Below are 19,518 nucleotides of genomic sequence, written 5' to 3' on the forward strand. Positions count from 1 at the left end.
ACAACCAAAGAGTGTTCATTCTGGAAGTGGTTTTGGTCTAGTCGATGGTTCTGGGCATGCCTCCGCTTCCATGGATTTGCATCGCTCTCTTTCTGGCAAGATTGAAGGAACGGACCTTTTGGAAAGTCGTCCTGCAACCGCATTAGCTCTCGAGGAAGAAGCTGAAGTTTTGTCAGAATGGGGCTTGGACAATTTACTTGGTGATCCAGCAAAGAATAATAAACCAATGCCTAAAATCACCACCGATTCTGATTTCGCCTCTCCTAATGATGCACAAAACAAACGGGACAATCAACTGCGACAACGCTCTGGTCGTCTTCCTCATGACTCTGATCAACCTTACCAAATCAAATCAGATCTCTTTGACTTTCATTTCTCAGATTCAAGGTTACAAGATGCAGATCCGACCACAAATGAAGATCTACTCGAACATGTTGGTGTCCTAGATGACGAAGAACTCTCAAGACAAACCACTTGGTGTGATCCTGAAGGTCGAAAGCTCGTAAGGCCTCATACAGTCTATGAAATGGAAAAAGTTCGTCTTGGGCATCTTCAACCTTCCCAGGCAGGGCTTTTACCAGGTCGTCGACCTACTCAGTCTTTTCAACGAAGTCGAAATCCGTCCAGGCTTTCTGCCCAAGGTTCAAATTTGCTCTCTCAGCGCAGAAATTCCGCAATGTCAGCCACACTGGCTTCAAGCCGACACAATCGCACTCATTCTCTTCCCCCGACTGGAGTCATGAACTTTGGTCTTCAATCTGGCCCCCCTGTCGATGATCAAATTGATAGAACACGTGCTAGACGAACGAGCAATAACACCTCCTACTCATCCAATCCTATACTTAGATCATCGACTAAACAGACACATCGGCGAAGTCAGTCAGTTGGAACTCGGATTTCGAATGCCTTTGAGGCCGAATTGAAGAAGAAGAAGAAGAAGAAGGGCTCGATCAGGGTTGACCCCAGCACACTTGGCAGCAATGATCACGACCCCGAGAGTCAAAGTCCAGAAGCAAAGGCAGCTAAACTCAAGATGCGGACCTCTGCCGACATCGCGCAACGATATCAACAATCTATCGTCATGTTAGAGGGTCGGATCAGTGAAGATAAGGCTTATCAAATCAACTCTGATACTGGATCTGCTCAAGGATCTGATGTTCCACCGGAGCAAGGCACTGGAAGTCAGGCTGGTATCAGTGTCGGCTCTGGGCCGCGCCCTGTCACAGCTCAAAGCATGTCCACTGCTATATACGGCAGCGAGTTTTCAGTCGGAGCCCCGAAGGAGTTCACTAGCCGATTTGATCCGAAAGTCGCTTCAGTATTGGGCGATCAGAAACCCGAATCTGAACCTTACGGTCCCGAGATGGATGAAGAAGAAGATGAAATGATTGATGATGATGAGAAAGTTGAAGCAGAAGAAACTCCGATTTACGATGAATTAGGTCGAATCCGTTTTCCCACTTCTTTGAAGCCACCTGTCTTAATAATGCCTATCCCTTTGACGCCGAATGAGACTGTTCCTGAGATCCAGCTACAAATTCCACAAGTCAGACAAGAGGGGCCTGAGCATCAAGAGCCATTAGAACAGCCGCTAGAACAGCCAGAACAGGAAGTTGAGGAAACTGAAGATATGCGAATGAAGAAGAAATGGGCAGAACAACGGCCTGCTGGGAAACTTTACGGTCGAAGCTTGATTGATGAACTCAATTCTCGAAAAGGTGCACAAAAATCACGCCAAATGTTGGTATTCCTCTCTCTCAATATTCACTCGTTCTGATAAATCTTCATATTTTCCCCGATCATAACTGACCTCCTGCTTACCATTTACAGGACTTTCACCGGAGATGGGAGAAAGAAGATGTTTGCTGATAATCTTTCACCTGGCGACGTGACTCGACCTGGCTCAATATATTCCAACATTGATCCGGATCCAGATCAAGCTACAGCATTGCCGAAAAGTCCTACTTCGCCTTCTCATCTTGCCTACAAAGCTCTCAGTGCCTCTCAGAACAAGTTCAATCAAGCGCTCATTTCCTCTTCGCGTGCCCGACAGAGCGTGTTTGGAATGGATCGGATCATGGTTGCAGAACTAGAGAAGCTCAAGCGGATCAAGGCGGCTGAAGATGCCGAACTTCGTGAAATGGAAGCGAAAGCCGAAGCAAAGGAGTTGAAGAAACGTGAGAAGAAGAAAGGAAAGAAAAAGAAAGTTGCGGAAGAGGAGGAGGAGGAGAAGTTGAAGGCGGCAGACCGGGTGAAAAGCATTCGTGCCTCTCATATGCTTGATCAATGGGATACCATGCTCTTGAAAGACTCACCTCGTACGTAATCTCACCATTGGCCAGTTTGTCCGAGTGCTGCTCCTGATACTAATCCTCTTGATTCGCATGTGCAGCATCCAATGACGTGCAGCCTGGTACGATTTCGATACCGAACCCCTTGCGCGAATCTTCGATTCCTTTACCCGTCCTCTCCGCCTTTCATTCTGATGAAGGTCGAGTTGGGAATATGGAAGATTGGTTCAAAGACTCACCTCACGATCGTGAAAATGATACAGCCTCGCCTCTCCATGGATTCCTGGGCGTTGATGATGAGGATGATGAGGATGGAGACGATGGTTTTGGAAACGTCAATTCGATTGCTCGCAAATTAGAGATTCAAGCGGAGAAAATGAATTACAAGCCATTGCCGAACGTGTACGAACGTCATGTTATGGAGCGCGGGCAGAGTATTGAGAGTCATGCAGCTTTTCTGGCGGTGACACAACAAAGTTCTTCGACTAGCCCGATTCCAATGATCACACAGGAGGGGGATAGTGATGTGGACGAGCAAGATCGGGTTCCGTTGATTGATGTCGCGCGTCAGAGGCAGAGTCGACTCGGAAACTTCGCACATGAAGATGACGAGGAAGATAATGTACCACTAGCTCAACATCGTAAATCAATGATGCGACCAACAGCCTCAGTAGATGACGATGACGATGACAACCGCCCGCTTTCACAACACCTTTCATCGCACATCTTATCAAAGCTTAATACTGAACGATCACTCCCCAACTTGCATGCACGTGCCTTACTCGATCAGCGTCGACCCTCGCATCTACACTCTCCAGTTTCTTCGATCCATAGCCCTGCTGGACTATCTTCGCACGGCACAGATGAAGACATTCCATTGGGAATTCGGGCAACTGTCTTGCTTGCTCGAGAACATCATCCTCCCATCGACCTTACTCACGATAATGGATCATCTGAGGGATTAATCGGCTCTTCCGCTACACACGAGACGGATGATGTGCCATTAGCTGTGCGCGCATCCGTAATGCTGAGTCAAAAGCAACCAGAACCGAAATTTGTTGATCGTCCTTTTGGCGTAGATCACAAAGCTGCCTCTGGTTCATTGGATGAAGAGGAGAAGGAAGCACTAGCCGATTCACCCAGCGCCGAAGACGATGACGTACCCTTGGGTTACCGCGCCTCATCACAATTTACATCAGGCCTTCCAATCACTAAACCTATACGTGGGCCCTTGCAAACCAATCGCACGGAGGAAATAGTGAACGCTAGTAATCGCTCTACAGGTGGAAGATCGGATGATGTGCCATTGGGTATGAAGTATGATGACGATATTCCGTTGGCAAGCCGATTGTCATCTCTTAACCCACTTTATGCAGCAAGTGGAACTGGATATAACCGCATGTCCCAATTTGGTTCATTGAATAACTTTCAACTACCGAATTCGAGGTTACGTGGCTCGTTTATGCCTCTTCAATCGCAAATACCTGATGAAGATGAGGACGACGATGTCCCCTTGGCTAAGCGAGCCTCTGCGATGCCATCGTCCGCTCCGGTTTTGGACATGAAGTTAGAATTAACAACTCCTGATCTTGGACTTACACCTTCAATCTCATCCACAAAGATTGGAGGTATTCCGGTCTCATCACAGATCCCTGAAGTGGAAGAGATTGAAGAACTAGCTTTGTTAACCTCACCACTTGATCAATCGATTAATGGGGTAACTAGCCCAGTGAAAGCCGAGAATGCAAGAGCAGATACACTTGCAGCATTAGAAGGAAGAAACAATCCAGAAGAGAATGCAGATGATGATGTACCATTAGGAGTAACTAGAGCAGCACATTCGACCACAGGAACAGTTAGAAGACCGAAAAAGAAAAAGAATAAAATGATTGAAAGAGTCACAGAAGAAACCGAAGAAGTAGGATCAGATGAAGATGATGTACCATTAGCTGCCAAACTTCCAGAATCACAAAAACAACAAATGATGATGAATATGTTAATTGAACAACAAAACTCGGCATTTGGTTATGCTATGCATCAATCTATGTTACCTTTACCTATTGGAAATACACCTATGATGATGATGAATCCGGATGGAAGTGTAAGTTATCAAGGTGGTTTGGTTGAAGGACCTGATAGAAGAACAGTAGATTCGATTAGTAGATGGAGACAAGATATTAAACCTTGATGAATTCATTGAATTGATTTTTTTTTGTTTGATGATAATGATGATGACGTGTTTGGTGAATCAAACTTGATGATTTTCTTTATTTTATGTATTTGTTTTTTTCTTTTGTCTGTCTATCAGATCTATGGTTTTTTTATAATAGTTTGGTAATAATTCATTTTTCTTTTTGCATTTATCAACTTTCATTTATCTTTTCATATCAAACATAATGTATTGTTTTTTTCTTCTTCTTTTGGTTAATGTAGAGAGAGAAAGAGAGAGGTATGCATATTTACAATCTAGTAAAAGGTGAGTAGAATCTATAGAATGAGAATGTGTTTTTTTTTAATGATGTAAAGAGTAATTTAATTTCAATTTGCATGTGTACTATGTACTTAAATCAATCTTCAGTTTGATATTTTCTTGGGACAAAGTTTTGGTTTGTGTTGTGTGGCGAGAAAATTGATAATTTTCAACAAAAGTAATGAAGAAGTTGTGTGTGCAAGTTCAACCAGGTATGTAAGTAAAGTGGTTCAAACTTCAATGAACTTGTAATCAAAACTGATTTCCAATCAAATGCTTTTGATAACAACTCAAGGGACTAGAGTACTAGAGCTTGAACTTGAAGAATGTCTTTCATAAAGATCTTCTCTTGATCTTGTTTTCAAAAAGAAGAAAGTTTTGATCAATGAAACAATTGATGTAACATGGTGCAAAACCTTGGTCAAAGGAAATACATATTTTTTCATTTGAACATTGCATTGTAAAATGAACCTTCAGATTCTTACATTCCACTAATTTATCCTTTATCCATAGTAGCCTTGGTCAGAATCATACCCAAAAAGATCACATCAAGTTCTTCTTTTATTGTAAACTTGTTACATATCAAATCAGTCTCTGTGATGATGGTCTCATTTGACCTTTCATCCATCCGACTTTTCTTACAGTCTCTCGCCCAATCGTCTTCAGCTTGCTCAAAAGACACATTGGAAAGCACATTCTGTGGAGTCGTTCTCACTTATCTCGAGTCCTCAGGGTATCAAACGAGGATAAAGCAATCACCAAGATAGTGGTAAGAATGAGATGATCGGACCTAAATACATACATGTGTATAAATATACATTTCTGAACTTGATGGTAGGTCATGATGAATGTCCCTTTTTCAACTCGCGTTCATCCCTGATCAATTTACCTTTCAACCTATCAATCTCAATCAACACCTTTAAGTTTGCCCACTTCAATTTCTTTTGTTCACGTTCTTCAATATCTAAAGTGAATTCTCCAGATTCACCTTTACTACCAATTTGTTTGACGTATTCTGATCCATATCGATTTGTAGCGGGTAAAGGAGTAGGCGGGTGTTGGATGAGCTTATGATAAAATGTGTCAGTTGGTTCAGTAAAGACAATCTCATCGTATTGCCAAGAATGTATTGAAGGCTGCGTTACTGGTGCTTCGGGTTCAGTTGGTTTATCTGTTTCTGGCTTGGGTGATGGAGGGTTCTGAGTAGAGGCTTCGGTTTGTGAGGGTTCTTGAGCGACTTCATCAGGAATTGGATCGAGCCAAGGTGTATGTGTGAGTGGAGCAGGTTCAGTCCATTGATGAAATCTGAGTGCATGAGGTATTTGAATCGGTTTCTCTCCAGCTTCAGGTATAAAAAATATTTTAATCAAAATCACAAATTCTCCCCAACCTGTCTCGGTGATCTCAAATGGAGGTTTATCTACTGTTCGAATCGGATTCGTATATGAATCATGTAATTTAAAAGTCACCTTTCTAATATATTGTGAAATATCATCTTGACCACCTAATACATCATCTCGTATCATTCGACTTTTTAAGATTGGAGAATCGGGTGGAGGTGAAGCTGCAGATCTGACTGCAATCGTCCATCTCATGTTACGCTCTGGAATTTCACGTTCAGCTTCTGGAATAAGGGTTGCTACGCTTCCGTAGATGATTGGTCGATGAACCGCTACACCCTGAAATCGTTCGAGCAGAAGGAGATGAGAAGTAAATCACTTGGTAGTCGTTTGAGCTTTTTGCCATTGATGATGATCGGGATCTATTTGACTGACCCTAACGCGTCTTTTGTCGGCCATGAGTATGAATTGATATGTCTCGTGGTTGGTTGTGTTATAAGACCTTGTGTTTTTATTATGAAAAGTGTTTGAATTATTTATGGAGTCGTGAACAAAGGTTTAGATACTTTTTGAGGGCTTAAGTCTTATGTACTGAGTTTCTGACTGTCAGAAACCAAGTATGACATCATTCGAGATTTAAGTTCACACTTGGTTTTGATCACTTTAAACTTGATCTTTGTTGCTTGTACCACCGTGACAACATCTATCATGCCCGAATTCAAGTCAAAGCCTCCCCTTATCACTCGTTTTCTTCACACTGGTCCAGCATTATCTGACTTTAACTCAATAGTACCTATCACAACAACTTCAAATACTTCAAATGCTACAGTCGCCACTTCTAATCAGACTCCGACCGCCACAAGCTCAAAACCAGTGCCTGTTCGCATTCCAACTGTCTGTAGCGCGTTTAACAGTCAGGAGAATAAACTTCTTGAAAAGGCTTGGAAGAAGCTCAGTGAATCACAGAAAAGGCGGGCAAAGAAGCACTACAAACGCTCTGCCACCACCACCAATCTCGGCAAAAGTGGCAAGCATCATGCACCCAATGAAGGCCCGGGGGTAGAGGAAGCAACATCATCGGCGTGTACTGTCAAGAGTGGAAGGGCTTCGTCGACGTCTGAAATGAGTACTGGAGAGGATTTGCTGGACAAACTAAACTTACTCCTAGGTGAACGATTGGCTATATAATTTCAAATGCGCACCAGACTCTTGCATCCACACTTCCCTTGGTGAAGTGTAGGAAGACGCACGATCGATCATGGATCAAATCATATTGACTGATCTATTGACTCAATTCTAGACTCAAATCCATCTCAGCCGTCGGATAATCCCCCTCGACAAGATGAGATCAATGTATTGATATCGGAAGATACAGCTGAAATAGATGGAAGTGAAGAAGAAGAAGAAAATTTGGTCTTAAACTTATCTCTTGATGACGAACCATTCATTATTCCGGTGGGATTGGATTCAATGTTCACTGTCGGTGAGCCTCGATGAATTTTATTCGGTATCAGTGGGACACAAACTTAGTGTTGTTACATCCTGCTACAAATGCCCACTCTCGTCTCAATGCGACATTGGCGATGAAAATGATAAATACGATACAAAACAGATGTCAGACACTTGAAATTATCTCCGGCATTCTGGCAGGGTCCTAGCATCAACGTATTTCGAGGAGAATGGTTTTACGCTTCGAGTAGTAAATGTGAGTTGATAGAACGCTTATCCCGAAAGACATCTACCTCGATTCGGACGCGATCGTTTCTTATTTAACAAGACTATTGTCCTAGCAAAATATTATCCCTGTGAACCGGAGTTGTGTGAGGAATTAGAGGAGGCTTATGAACGAATCAGACCTTGGGATTCGTCATACGAAGTAAGTTTGTCTACCACATCATATCCAGTCCCGCCATCGGGTGACTGATCATCCACAACGTATAGGACGAGATTCGCTCTGCACTTCAGATCGGTACAGAAGCAGAGGATAAGCTCAAGTTTCACCTTCCAAGTTACAATCACGACGTCATATTCCAATCACCATATCACGGTCGCATCTACTCGACTGCAGTGAGCAGTCAATTGAGCAAGAAGCTGCTTACTAACTTCTTCGGTAGCATTTCCAGGAAACAAACACAATACAGTGGAGGAACGGTTGTGGTCAGAGGATGGAATAACATCCGTAAATGGAACAGTGCGGCCAACGAACAGCCCGATATCGCGAAAGCTGAAGATGTGCCTGTCCAAAACAAAGCAGCTAGTGGAACCAACACGACTGCTGATATGTTGGAAGAGGAAGGCGCCGAAGATGAAGCCTTGGGGGAAGTAACCCAGCTTGTACTCGTCATTCATGGCATAGGGCAAAAGGTCAATTTACATTCATGATCCTCATTGCCCTTTTCGCAGGGTCGTGGCCACCTGCAAGTTAATCACTGACCTTACCTGATTTCTACCCGGTGTTGTCAAACACCTTCAATGTGTTCGACATTTTTTCGGCTATACCTCGACCCATATAGTTAGCCCAATCTTACGAGACTTTCGACTTTGTACATGCCTGTAATCAGTTGAGGTTGGAATGTAACAAAGTCACACAGTCTGACCCAAGGATGCCTAAGCTTCTGCAGAAGAGGAGGATCCAGCTCATTGTATGTCGCCCTCCCCGCGATCTGATCAATTCACTGAGACTCACATGTGGACATTTGTGGAGTAAGCCTATCAGATGGCGACACTCACTCAACTTTGAAATGGAAGGATTCGATGACGACGACTCTGGGACTGAACAGAGTGACGAGGAGGGTGGAGGTACCAATAAATTCACCATGCAGGATATTCAGGTGATTTATTTCTCTTTACCAGCTCCATTTCTTTATTCCTGTTACACTTCGAGTTCTTTTTCCGACTGGAGGTCTGGATGATTTCCTATCTAGGTTAAGGGTAGTATCAACTTTATTCGTGAGGTAATCACGGGTTTAGTCTTGGACGTACCTCTTTACATGTCTCCTAAGCAACATAAACTGATGACAGAAGCAGTAAAGGAGCAAGCCAACAAAGTTTATCAACTGTTCTGCCGCCGTAACCCCTACTATACTGGAAAGAAAGTTTCAATCATCGCTCACAGTCTTGGTGCTGCCTTGACAGTCGACATCTTGTCTCTACAACCCACCGAAGTCCCTGGGAACTCTTCATATGATCATATGGCTCGTGATGGGGATTCGTGCACGAATGAAAGAGACGCACGCCAGGAACGAGTTGAAGACCGGCGGGAGAAAGAAAGCGAGAAAAGCCTCCAGTTCTGTTTCGGCACCGAAACTGTCTTTCTCGTGGGAAGTCCGGTATGTCGCGGGTTCTCTTCCAAGACATTTGAATCGCAACCTGAAGAGCTTGTTATTGGTTGGCTAATGTCGCTCAAACTTCAACAGGTCGCATTTTTCTTCCATTTACACCGAGCACAATTGATTGCAAGGTTACCTTCAAACAAGGCATCCGATCCATCAAGTGAATGGAAACGAAAAAAGAGAATTGCCACCGATGAGGTTGGCCGCTATGGGTGTCTAGCAGCAGAAAACGTCTACAATGTCTATATCTCCACTGACCCTGTATCATATTGTGAGTGTTATCCAACATCTCTTCTGAAAAGAATGTCGCTGATTTGATTTGAATTTATGGGCTTAATGTCGGTACAGGTATGAATGCATGTTGAGTTTCTCAATCTGACTTGTATCCTTTCCTTCTATGTACACCCTGCCTATGGATGACGCACATGGGCCTATGTGCCTCGATAGCAGAGCAGAAACATCAGCTATTTGGCAGTTTTTCTGATCTACTCAAGTGTCAACTGTACTATAGAAGTGCCTATATGTAGAAAATCCACGGCAGAAAATATGGGCATTTGTTGACGCAGAACTTCTCCCCACTTTACTCGACACGAACAGGTGTCGATTCCAAGTTCGTGAACAAATTTTGTACCATGTCTACTATGATGTAAGATGATCTGCTAACGTTTTTATCGATGCCTGCTCGTGATCAACCGTTGATGTTGATGAAAAAGATATGCGAAGCAGATACGGCCGATCGATGTCACCTCCATGACCCAAAACATCTTGACTTTGTTTGAATCTCGCGCATCAATCAATGAAAAAAGAGGAATCAAACATATAGGTTCATTAGCATCAATCTCATCAATTATCCTGAAACGCTCAAGCTGGTTCAGATCTCCAAAGCCTGACTGTAAACCAGACACACCTGCGATTGAGGAGCTTTTAATCGAGACGAATGGCGCAGAGGACGCTGAGTCAACTCAAGAGCAACAAGCTGATCGGAAGCGGCCAATTTCAAGGACTTCAAATAAGCAGAATAGCTCAGTGAGTGAAACTATCAATGTAAAGAAGAGGCGGGATGATGTTTCTGATGCTCAACTCAGGTAAGCTTCTATCATGACTACTATCAATGAGCTCTTCCAAAGGGTCTCATAGGACTCGTAAATAAAAGTTGAGTTTTTGACCATATCTGTGGATAGATTCGAGGCTTTGAATCCTACTGGATGTGTAGATTTTGTGATCCCTAGTTTAGGAATGAACCAATATCTAGATATGGTAAATAAACATTACCATCTCGTTTTCCATCATTGATCTTCGTTTTTGATCCTGGGATTTGTTTTTGGGGGGGTTTTTTAGGTCACAGCTCATGCAGCATATTGGTCAGAGCCTAGGTTTGCTAAATTTGTTTTAACTCAATTACTTGGTGATCGAGAATTGTTAAAGGAAGTTGGAGATTTAGAAAGAGATCAAGTTGAAAGATGAATGAAGGATAGTAATTTGTTAGAATTTGAAGTTGTATGTCATGATACATAGACGGCAAGTAACAATTTGTAAACACGTTTTGAATTTTTCTAGATTTTGGTTTCGGGAAATCAAAGTTCCTTATTGATAATCATGGTCTACGGTGCTTTTGAGTGATTGATGATATGTCAGGCGAGACCTATGCACGTACAATGTCTTTTTGGCTGCCAATTAATGTGGTTGAAAGAGGGTGTCAGCCGAGTCACAGAACTCAAGGACTTGACCCAATTGGAGTCTAGAACTTTTTCTTGATTCCAAGTCGGTCTCATAATTTCATCATCATTTTTTAAAACTAATGATGTACAACAAATCACTAGGTCTTGATGTTAACCTCATAGCAATAAATCAAGTCATGGCTAGAGACAAGGTAAATTGAAGCAACCAAGGCTCTTCTACAATTCACACCAAATCAAACAGTAAAGAGCATCTGTCCATTTCATTTGTCCATAAGAATCTCTTAGCGTGTTGTCTGTCTGGGGAGCTCCCGCTCCCGGCTCCCGGCTCCTTCCACAGGCTTGTCGTGGATGGATGATCGTGTATCTCTCGAAATAATGTACAAGGGCAAAGCAGCATTACTCGAATGTTGCTGTTCCATAGGTCTGTATGAATGCATGAATAACAGGCTCAAGATCATGAACCTTACTCATAATCAGATGTATGATCTTGTAAAATGAATGGACATCTTATTCCCGAGTGATTTGATTGCATTGTTGACTGGGAGGTATATGTAGTAGGATGTAGGGTCCCGCTTACATACCTCAACAAATAACCCATTAACCCAGATTTGGCAATATCATTCATCCGCCATTCGCTCACAAGTGTTGGAGATTAGCTGGGCGCATATGTGTGTACATACTACAGTCGATTTCAGAAAGCTTGGAAACTTTTGCCCGCCAAACTTGGGCAAATTGGCGCGGAATTCTTTCCAAGCTTTGTGAAATTGACTGTAACTCAACCACGAAATATCTTTTCAAAAACTAGCGTCTAGAAAGCCGTGGCCCCCTTTCGATGTGCCACATGGAGATTTGTCAACTACAGCCGATGTAAGAACTAATGGCAGTTTTTTGAGAAATTGTGTCGTCGCCGGATTTTTCTCTCAAAGTCCAAAACTCAAAAATTTTGCACTTTCAGACTGAACTATACTGTCCTTGATGAATGATTGGACAGAATAGTTCAGCATTTCCTTAGATTTCCATCTCATACGTCTTCGTATTCTCCCTCACTCGTCTCTCAATTCCGGCTATCCATCTCCCCAACGAATGGCCGGAAAAACGCTTCTCCAACGACCAATCATGTCACTCGATAGGAAAGCACCCTACACCTCGACATTCAAATACTCCACCTCCAACCTGCTTCATCAAATCGCCACGATCTTTCATCCTGATCTCATCGATTCTGTTTTCACAATTTGCGTATTATCTACCAAATCGTCACTATCCATAAATTATCACTCGTATCAATTTTCTCCGTTTATTCATCACAAACTCTCCATCCAACTTCTTCCGTTCAACGTTTGTCACATTCATCCTATTTCACTCGATCCTATGTTAATCTGGATTTTTACAGTTTTCCGACATGTCCAACTCACCATTGACGGCGCCGGCTACAACCGCCTCGACTGGCTACATGAACTCATGTGAGTGCATCCTTAACACATCCTTTCTCGACATTTCAACTGATTCCTTTTCTATTTTCAGTGTTTGAATTGCCTGATCAAAGAGTGGGAGACGATAGACGAGCAACCTGTAACCGACAAGATCCTTTACTGAAAGTTGGCACGCCAGGTCGAGATCAATTCGATCAAAACAATCTGATGACTTTCGAGGTTAGATTCAAGATCTATACCGATCAGGAGGTCGATATCAATTCTCCGGATCCGAGCACCCCCAAGGTTGCGGCTGGTAAGAAGGCTGCGAAGAGTTCCAAACTCAATCTCATTGATTCCAAAGCAATCAACAATGGGAAACTTGAAACAAAGATTTGCCCGTTTGGCAAGAGTTTGAATGAAATCAAGGACCTTGTCGCTGATGCCTGTGAAAAGTACGAGGGAGGTATGAAACAGGTCATTCTCCATAGTCCGTTATTGCCTGATTTAAAGTGGATGGCTACTATCGGACGCTCCAAGTTCATTCTTGAGGATTATGAACAATGGCAAAATTTGGTCAATGCTCTTGAGAAATCGACTAATAAGAAATGTACTGTCGCTATCAAGAATGATAAGGTGCAAGTCAAAGCTAAAGAGGTTAATATGGCAAGTTTGGTTTCTGCTCAATTGTTGTCCTCTTTCTTCCTCTTTTATCCTTGAGTCTGACTCATTTGTTTTGACAGGCCTCTGCCACTAAGAAGCTCATCACGATGACTACTGGAGGCGGATCGGGAGAACAAGAATCCGAGGTGAGTGAGTATATCACATACAATCATGGATGTTTTTATTGATTGGCCTATTCTCTCGCTCGTTCACAGGCAGCAGTGAAAGAGCAAGAGTTGCGTACTCTTGCTAACGAGATATTTAGCAAACATGCGATCGAAAAGTCCAACGGTGGCCCTGGAAAGATCTTAACTACGCCCTGGGATCCAACATGTCAATATAAATTGACTTACCACGGTGCCTGGATTTGGGCACAAGGTGCTGTAAGTCATCTTTCCGTCGCTTTTGACCATGTTTTTCGTATCTGACTACAACCTATCAATATAGGTGGCCAACATTGCGACCACCGATATACCGCCGAATACATCCGAGTTCCGCTACGAGGTCAAGAAGAATCGGTGGATCCACCCTGACATGGGGGTGGATCATCGAGTTCAACTTCGTTTACAAGGTAAACCTCAAGGAGCCCAAGGATTCGACACCGCAGATCATCCTATTCAACACGGTGGATCCGGTTCCAAGAAGAATCCTACCTACAAACATTCCTCGATCTCCCATTCCAGCTCCATGCCCAATATGAAGGCGGACATGGTGAAGATAGGTGAAAAGCGGGTTGCATCCAACCCTGGGGAGATGCTTGATATCAAGCCCGACCTGAAGAAGATCAAGGTCGAACCAGGTGAGCTAACATTCATGGAATACCAACTTCGATAGACTTACTTACTGATAGTTATCGGAATCTCCTTCTCCAGATTTCAGCAATACCATCAATGATCCAATATATGTCTCTAGCGAATTCAAAAGCGACTGGCAAAGTGAAAGTGAAAGTCGCAGTATCTCCATCAAGTTCGAGCTCCCCTCCACCGCTCACTCGGTGGAATTGGAATTGTTCCTCTCCAACTGCAACATAGCGTTTGAAGACGAAAAGACCAGAACCCTAATCAAAGAAGCCGGGTTTAAGTCGTGGACCGACTTCATCCCAAGCCTCCAGCTCACTGAATCCACCCTGACCTCCAAGGGTATCGACCGACAAATAGCCAACCGGCTATTGACTGAAGCTCAAGCTCGTTTCTCAAAGTGTAAGCAGTTTCTTTTCATTTCGAACTCCCAAATGTAACCCTTTGAACTGATTAAATGCCCTCTTTCCGTGTGTATGCCATCTCAGTGCAGAATGTATCCAAAAAAAAAGAGGTATTTGACTGACTTACATTAAATATATATCTAAGCAGCATCACATTGTTGTCCGAAGTCTTAACCCTGTTGTTGTCCTGTACCTTTCCGAAATGATCTAAGTCTTGTCTTTGATAGATATGGCTATAAAAATATATATATCGAGTTATGTTCACTTGTTCTTGATTACGTACCTCTTCCAAATCTACTTATCTAAATTGATTTCCTATTATATCTATTTGTCGAAATTGAATGAAAATTAAAGTCCTTTGAAAGTCAGAATCCAATAAAACGAACCTTAGTCAAGTGTGATACCGGAGGTCCCATCAGCACGTCCTGAACGTTTTAGAGCAAAGTCCACGGTGATTAAATTCAAGGCTTCCATGACCTATAACCAAAAAGGCACTTGACCTTTAACCAAAAAGGCACTCTCAACTAAGTTTGCTCGTGTAAAGGCACTTGACCTTTAACAAAAAAGGCACTCTCAACGAAGTTTGCTTGTGTTCAGACTTAGTGTGAAACTGGTGAAGCAAGTCTTCTTGCAAGAGCAAGAGGCTTGGTTTGATTACTGATAGCACGCACATAAGGAATTTTGTATATAAAATATAATGGAAGTTACAAGTCATATCAATAACCTTTGCAATTTATTTAGAATTCAACAAAGTATCAAATATAGCGACAACTGTGGAACATTTTGGTGCAAAGTTGCGCTGTGAATAAATTCATACAGGTTACAAATATAGATACCTCTTCCCCAGCAACATTGATTGCAAGATGCAGCGCTCTGCTTCTTTTCAGACGAGATTTGAGCGGTGAAAAGGCCAATTCGATGGGATTGAAATCCGGTGAATACGCTGGAAGATAGAGTAGCCGGATTCCTCGGGCTTCACAAAGCTCAGCAATGTTCCCTCCGTGATGGATAGGAGCATTATCCATCACAAGGACGGAATTTCTCGCCGGCCAAGGATTCATAGCTGGCAACTACATAATGCAAGATTCCATAAGTCAGTCAACTGAGAAACAAAAACGCAGAAAAAAAGAGACTTACTAATTGATCTTCTAAGTAAGCCTCGAAATCAATTCTTGAGTATCCGCCGGGCTGGATAGCTAAGGCCACCAGGCCTCCTAAGGAGATGGCTGGTAATACAGACCATCTCTGAGACCGAGTTGCCCTCTCAAGCCGCGCAGTGCGTTCGCCACGTGGTGCCCGTGCGTAATCGCGGTATAGATGGCGTTTGTTCACTGCAGTTTCATCTTTAAGAAAGATGTATGATCAGTACAGGATCATAACTAACCATAAGGAAGAAAAGATAAATATGTCACTCACCGGTGAAAACAAGGCATTGCGGATCGATGCCAAAGATCTGACCAATATAAGCTCCTCGCGCTTCTGCCGATTGATTCGGATGGACTGTGCGAGCCTTCTTGCGAGTCCATCCGAGGCGCAATCACAGTTCGTTGGAAAGAGTCTTGAGGGACACCACAAAGCCAAAACGATTGATGATTTTCTCTTGAAGCTCGTCTAGAAACAAGGTTGGATCGTGTTGAAGCGACTCAAGAATGAATTCCTGCTGAGCTGGACCTAAAACTGGGCGAGCACCTGGGGTCATGTGATTTTCGGGGTTTGTGATGACGCTTCAAGTTGTCTGATACAAGTCAAACCATCGGCGGACTGATGAGAGGGAAACGTCGACGCCAAGGGTCGCAACGATATCATGGAACCGAATGCCACGCATGACCATCCGAACCACGACCAGCTTGATTTCGGCGGGATAGGTGTTGATGGGCATCTTTCAAAAGAACAATGTCAGTATTGCGAGGTAGTGTGGGAAAAACGAAAAAAACTCACAATTTATGGATCCGAGTGAGATTTGATGAGACACTTTGTTTGATGTGATTCGAAGAACTGAAATCGAGGTGTTTTCAGTGGGTGCGAAGGGCAGATTGGTGGGTTCTGACTGCTTGAAGTGATATGAAGGAGGTGGAAGTTCTCCAAATCAAGAAGAAACAGCGGCCAACGTTCGTAGCCGGAAGCCACTACGTGCGGGCCACTGAACAACAACAGAAGATTCGATGTGAACAATGGGAAGTTTGAGAGAAATCGTGATGCGAGTGATGAAGAAATGGAAAATTGTGGTCGAAGGAGGGAATGTTTGGAACGAAAATCAAAACGGTAAACAGGGAATACCCCCCCCAAAAAAAAAGAAAAAAAAAATCCATTAACCGGGTCCGGTATGGGACAGTGGAGTGTAATGGGAATATAAGGAGAGAGAAATTTAAACTTACATGTAAAGCGGGTACATTAAAGTTTTTGATCTCATAAGGTGATTTTCGAGTTTTGGACGTCTTAATTTAATCCGGCAATGACACATTAGGGCGGTTCAAGAAGGGCTTTTACAGCCTTTTTTAAAATTTTAAATCAGTTTTGGGAGCCTTAAATTATAAGTAAAATTTTAAGTTGGTGAACCACCTTTAGAGGTGGTTCACTGTTTTGCGATCTCATGAATTGTCTTAAAATTTATAAAGCTTTCCAAAGAATCAGGAACATTTGAGCAAAAAAAATTACGATTTGTCTTTTTTCCAAACATTAGTTGTTCCTGGATGTAACGGTTTTTTGTCCAAATTTTTTTTTGGATTTTTTTCTTCTCTTTCATTAACAACATCATTTGAACAAGGAGGGTCCAAACACACATCAAGCCCCTCATCGAAAACGGACGCGGGGCGGATCACTTTGGTTTATGCTTTTCTTGGTCTGGCCAAACTCCTGCGGTCACGTCGACACCCTCGGCTTTCACGCATGGACAGGGTTACAACCACTATCCTCCATCCTAGTTACAAGCTTATCAAGCATCTTATGCTGCTGTACCTCAACAAACTGATTCATCAGCTCCAAACCTTCATACGTCGTCTAATTACTACGATCCAACTTCTTCAGCAGTTTTAGGTGCCAGTGCTTCTGGTTCGAATGTCGATCCAAGTTTTGATGCAAACGTAGCGGCTCAACAATCTATCTATACTCCTGATGCGGTTCAGAATCCGCATATCGTTCAAAAGGCTAATAAGGGAAAGGCTAGAACTACAGTGATTGGTAAAGCAGGTGGAGAAACTTGGGAAGATCAAACTTTGATGGAGTGGGATCCTGGTTGAGTTTCACTTTCATACATTCATAAACCTTCACTCGGGCTTTCCCTCTTCATTCCTACAAGCGATCCCTTTTGCTCATCTACCTTTGTCATTTTCTCTCCCATTATCAAACAGCTCATTTTAGACTCTTTGTAGGAGACCTCGCACCAGATTAGGACTGGTGCTGGAGCGGTTTGGAAGAATGATAATTGTCCGTATGCTAGAAGATAGTCTCTTGTTGGTTTTGTATGTCTTGATGGTCAAGGAGTCATAGAATCATGTTCACTATCAATCAACGTTTCCTGGAGGTTTGGCACTTGTTATATCTCCAACATGATTAGTCTGAGTCTGTTCATCTACTATTTCTTTGTCATTCAATCTTGTGTCCTGCCCAACAGATTTTCATATAGATTGTCTTCAAACTTATGCTCGAAGTAATTAAATGCATAAACCTCGGAATGAGCTCGATCTCAAGTGTTGTCTATGGTGTGTACACTGCTTACATCAAGGCTATGTTTGACTGAGCCATGTTACTAAGCAGAATGTCGGCATCTTTACATGGGCACGATAGTTTTGGGTACATAATTTCTAAGTAGCACAATCCATCCGATCAAAGCAAATGAGATGAGAACAAGATAAGTCAACGATCCGATTATGAAGAAAGATGTGAGGTGAGTTGAGCACTGAATTTGAGTTATAAACGCTCTTGCCAGCCTCCCAGCCAGGTACGTCTTCCATAATCTGTTTCTCGCATTCCAAGTTGGCATGTTCCCTTCGAAATCGATCCCGATCTGATTCGGCGGTTAAGAAGGGTACCAAACCAAGAAGAAGTTGAAATCTTGTGAGGGAACGTAGGAATCCGGTTTGATGAGATCTGGGGATGGACCAGAATCTTGTTTCTTCATGAACAGCAAGAAGCCTTGATTTTTTCCAAAAAAAACCAAAAAAAATAGCAAAGACAAAAAAAAACTGTTGGATTGAAGAAAAAAAATGACCATGGCGCTTTTAGAAATGTTGTCCCTGGAATTCCCAGGTCTTAAAACTTAAATTAGAGGTGTTCGTCACTTTGCAAACACAAATTTTAAGGACTGTCCATCCTTAAAATACCTGATCGCCAACCTGCGTGCAGGGTGTTTGCAAATCTCTTCTTGAACCGCCTTAGAGCATCTCCAATGTTCCCGAATCCGAAAACTTGTACAGAGCATATTTTTCCTCGGCTGGACAGCTGTATTTTTTTTCAGCTGACAGCGCCCTGCAGCGCGTAGCTGTACTTATTTCTGAATTCCCCATAGGGTCATTTTGAGGTTCAACCCTCGTCATCCACATCCAAAATTACCCAAACGTGACCAATCAACTACGTACAACCTCGTTCATGCCTCCCTCACCGTTTTGTGTTCGATAGGCCGCGCATATAGCACGCTCGATCACTTATCAAGGTAGCCCTTCTTCTGAAGATCCATGGGTACATAGAGCGCATAATGAACTAGCTCAGATCCGCCATCGGGATCAAAAGATAGCCGAGCTGTGTTATTTGAGCGCGGATTCAAGGTCGTTGAAAGATATATATTCAACCTTTGATTGGACTTCAACTCACCCTTCCTATCCTACCTTCCTGTGTATCCTATTCTATTAATTTTTCCCGTATATAGTACATTGAAGTTCCCTTGCCCATTGCCTTTATTTGCTATCACAATGACTGTCAACGTAGTAGAGTTTCTCGCTCAATACCAGGTTGCTTCTTCGCTTCGTGCTCAAGTTTTCTCGCCGCTATCCACCTATAACTCAGATATGCTGAGTTTGGTGTTGTCATTAGAAGAATCGAAGGGTCCAGGTGGATCTCGCCCCAGCCGTTCCCCCAACTTACTTCTCAATGCTGAGGAGGGCCATGCCAGGCTCATGAAGGATTATTTTGGTCCCACTC

At 43.0% G+C, this 19,518-nt stretch overlaps 4 protein-coding genes across 4 annotated transcripts; 3 read left to right on the plus strand and 1 right to left on the minus strand.

Annotated features, from left to right (window-relative positions):
• Window positions 1-4,103: 4,103 nt before the first annotated feature.
• MELLADRAFT_72285 (uncharacterized protein) lies at window positions 4,104-4,858 on the plus strand (the record flags this gene model as incomplete). Its single annotated transcript, XM_007411785.1, has 1 exon — window positions 4,104-4,858. The coding sequence occupies one exon, from the start codon at window positions 4,177-4,179 to the stop codon at window positions 4,477-4,479; it is 303 nt and encodes a 100-aa protein (XP_007411847.1).
• A 742-nt stretch (window positions 4,859-5,600) lies between these two features.
• MELLADRAFT_37191 (uncharacterized protein) lies at window positions 5,601-6,452 on the minus strand (the record flags this gene model as incomplete). Its single annotated transcript, XM_007411901.1, has 3 exons — window positions 5,601-5,897; window positions 6,000-6,325; window positions 6,377-6,452. Coding segments are annotated over 3 exons (699 nt in total), but the record flags the coding sequence as incomplete, so codon positions are not given.
• Window positions 6,453-6,809: 357 nt separating this feature from the next.
• On the plus strand, window positions 6,810-10,897 carry MELLADRAFT_88499 (uncharacterized protein; the record flags this gene model as incomplete). The annotated part of the gene is made up of 14 exons (XM_007411786.1): window positions 6,810-7,269; window positions 7,402-7,584; window positions 7,714-7,806; window positions 7,892-7,977; window positions 8,043-8,465; window positions 8,615-8,743; window positions 8,810-8,932; window positions 9,026-9,430; window positions 9,479-9,704; window positions 9,782-9,793; window positions 10,031-10,079; window positions 10,147-10,518; window positions 10,615-10,690; window positions 10,772-10,897. The coding sequence occupies 14 exons, from the start codon at window positions 6,810-6,812 to the stop codon at window positions 10,895-10,897; spliced, it is 2,763 nt and encodes a 920-aa protein (XP_007411848.1).
• A 2,140-nt stretch (window positions 10,898-13,037) lies between these two features.
• On the plus strand, window positions 13,038-14,507 carry MELLADRAFT_88500 (uncharacterized protein; the record flags this gene model as incomplete). The annotated part of the gene is made up of 6 exons (XM_007411787.1): window positions 13,038-13,178; window positions 13,265-13,330; window positions 13,400-13,567; window positions 13,632-13,983; window positions 14,057-14,383; window positions 14,470-14,507. 6 exons carry the CDS (start codon window positions 13,038-13,040, stop codon window positions 14,505-14,507), a joined length of 1,092 nt encoding a protein of 363 aa, XP_007411849.1.
• Between the last annotated feature and the right edge of the window lie 5,011 nt (window positions 14,508-19,518).

This window comes from Melampsora larici-populina (genome assembly GCF_000204055.1).
Source record: "Melampsora larici-populina 98AG31 unplaced genomic scaffold MELLAscaffold_27, whole genome shotgun sequence".
Lineage (NCBI taxonomy): Eukaryota > Fungi > Basidiomycota > Pucciniomycetes > Pucciniales > Melampsoraceae > Melampsora > Melampsora laricis-populina.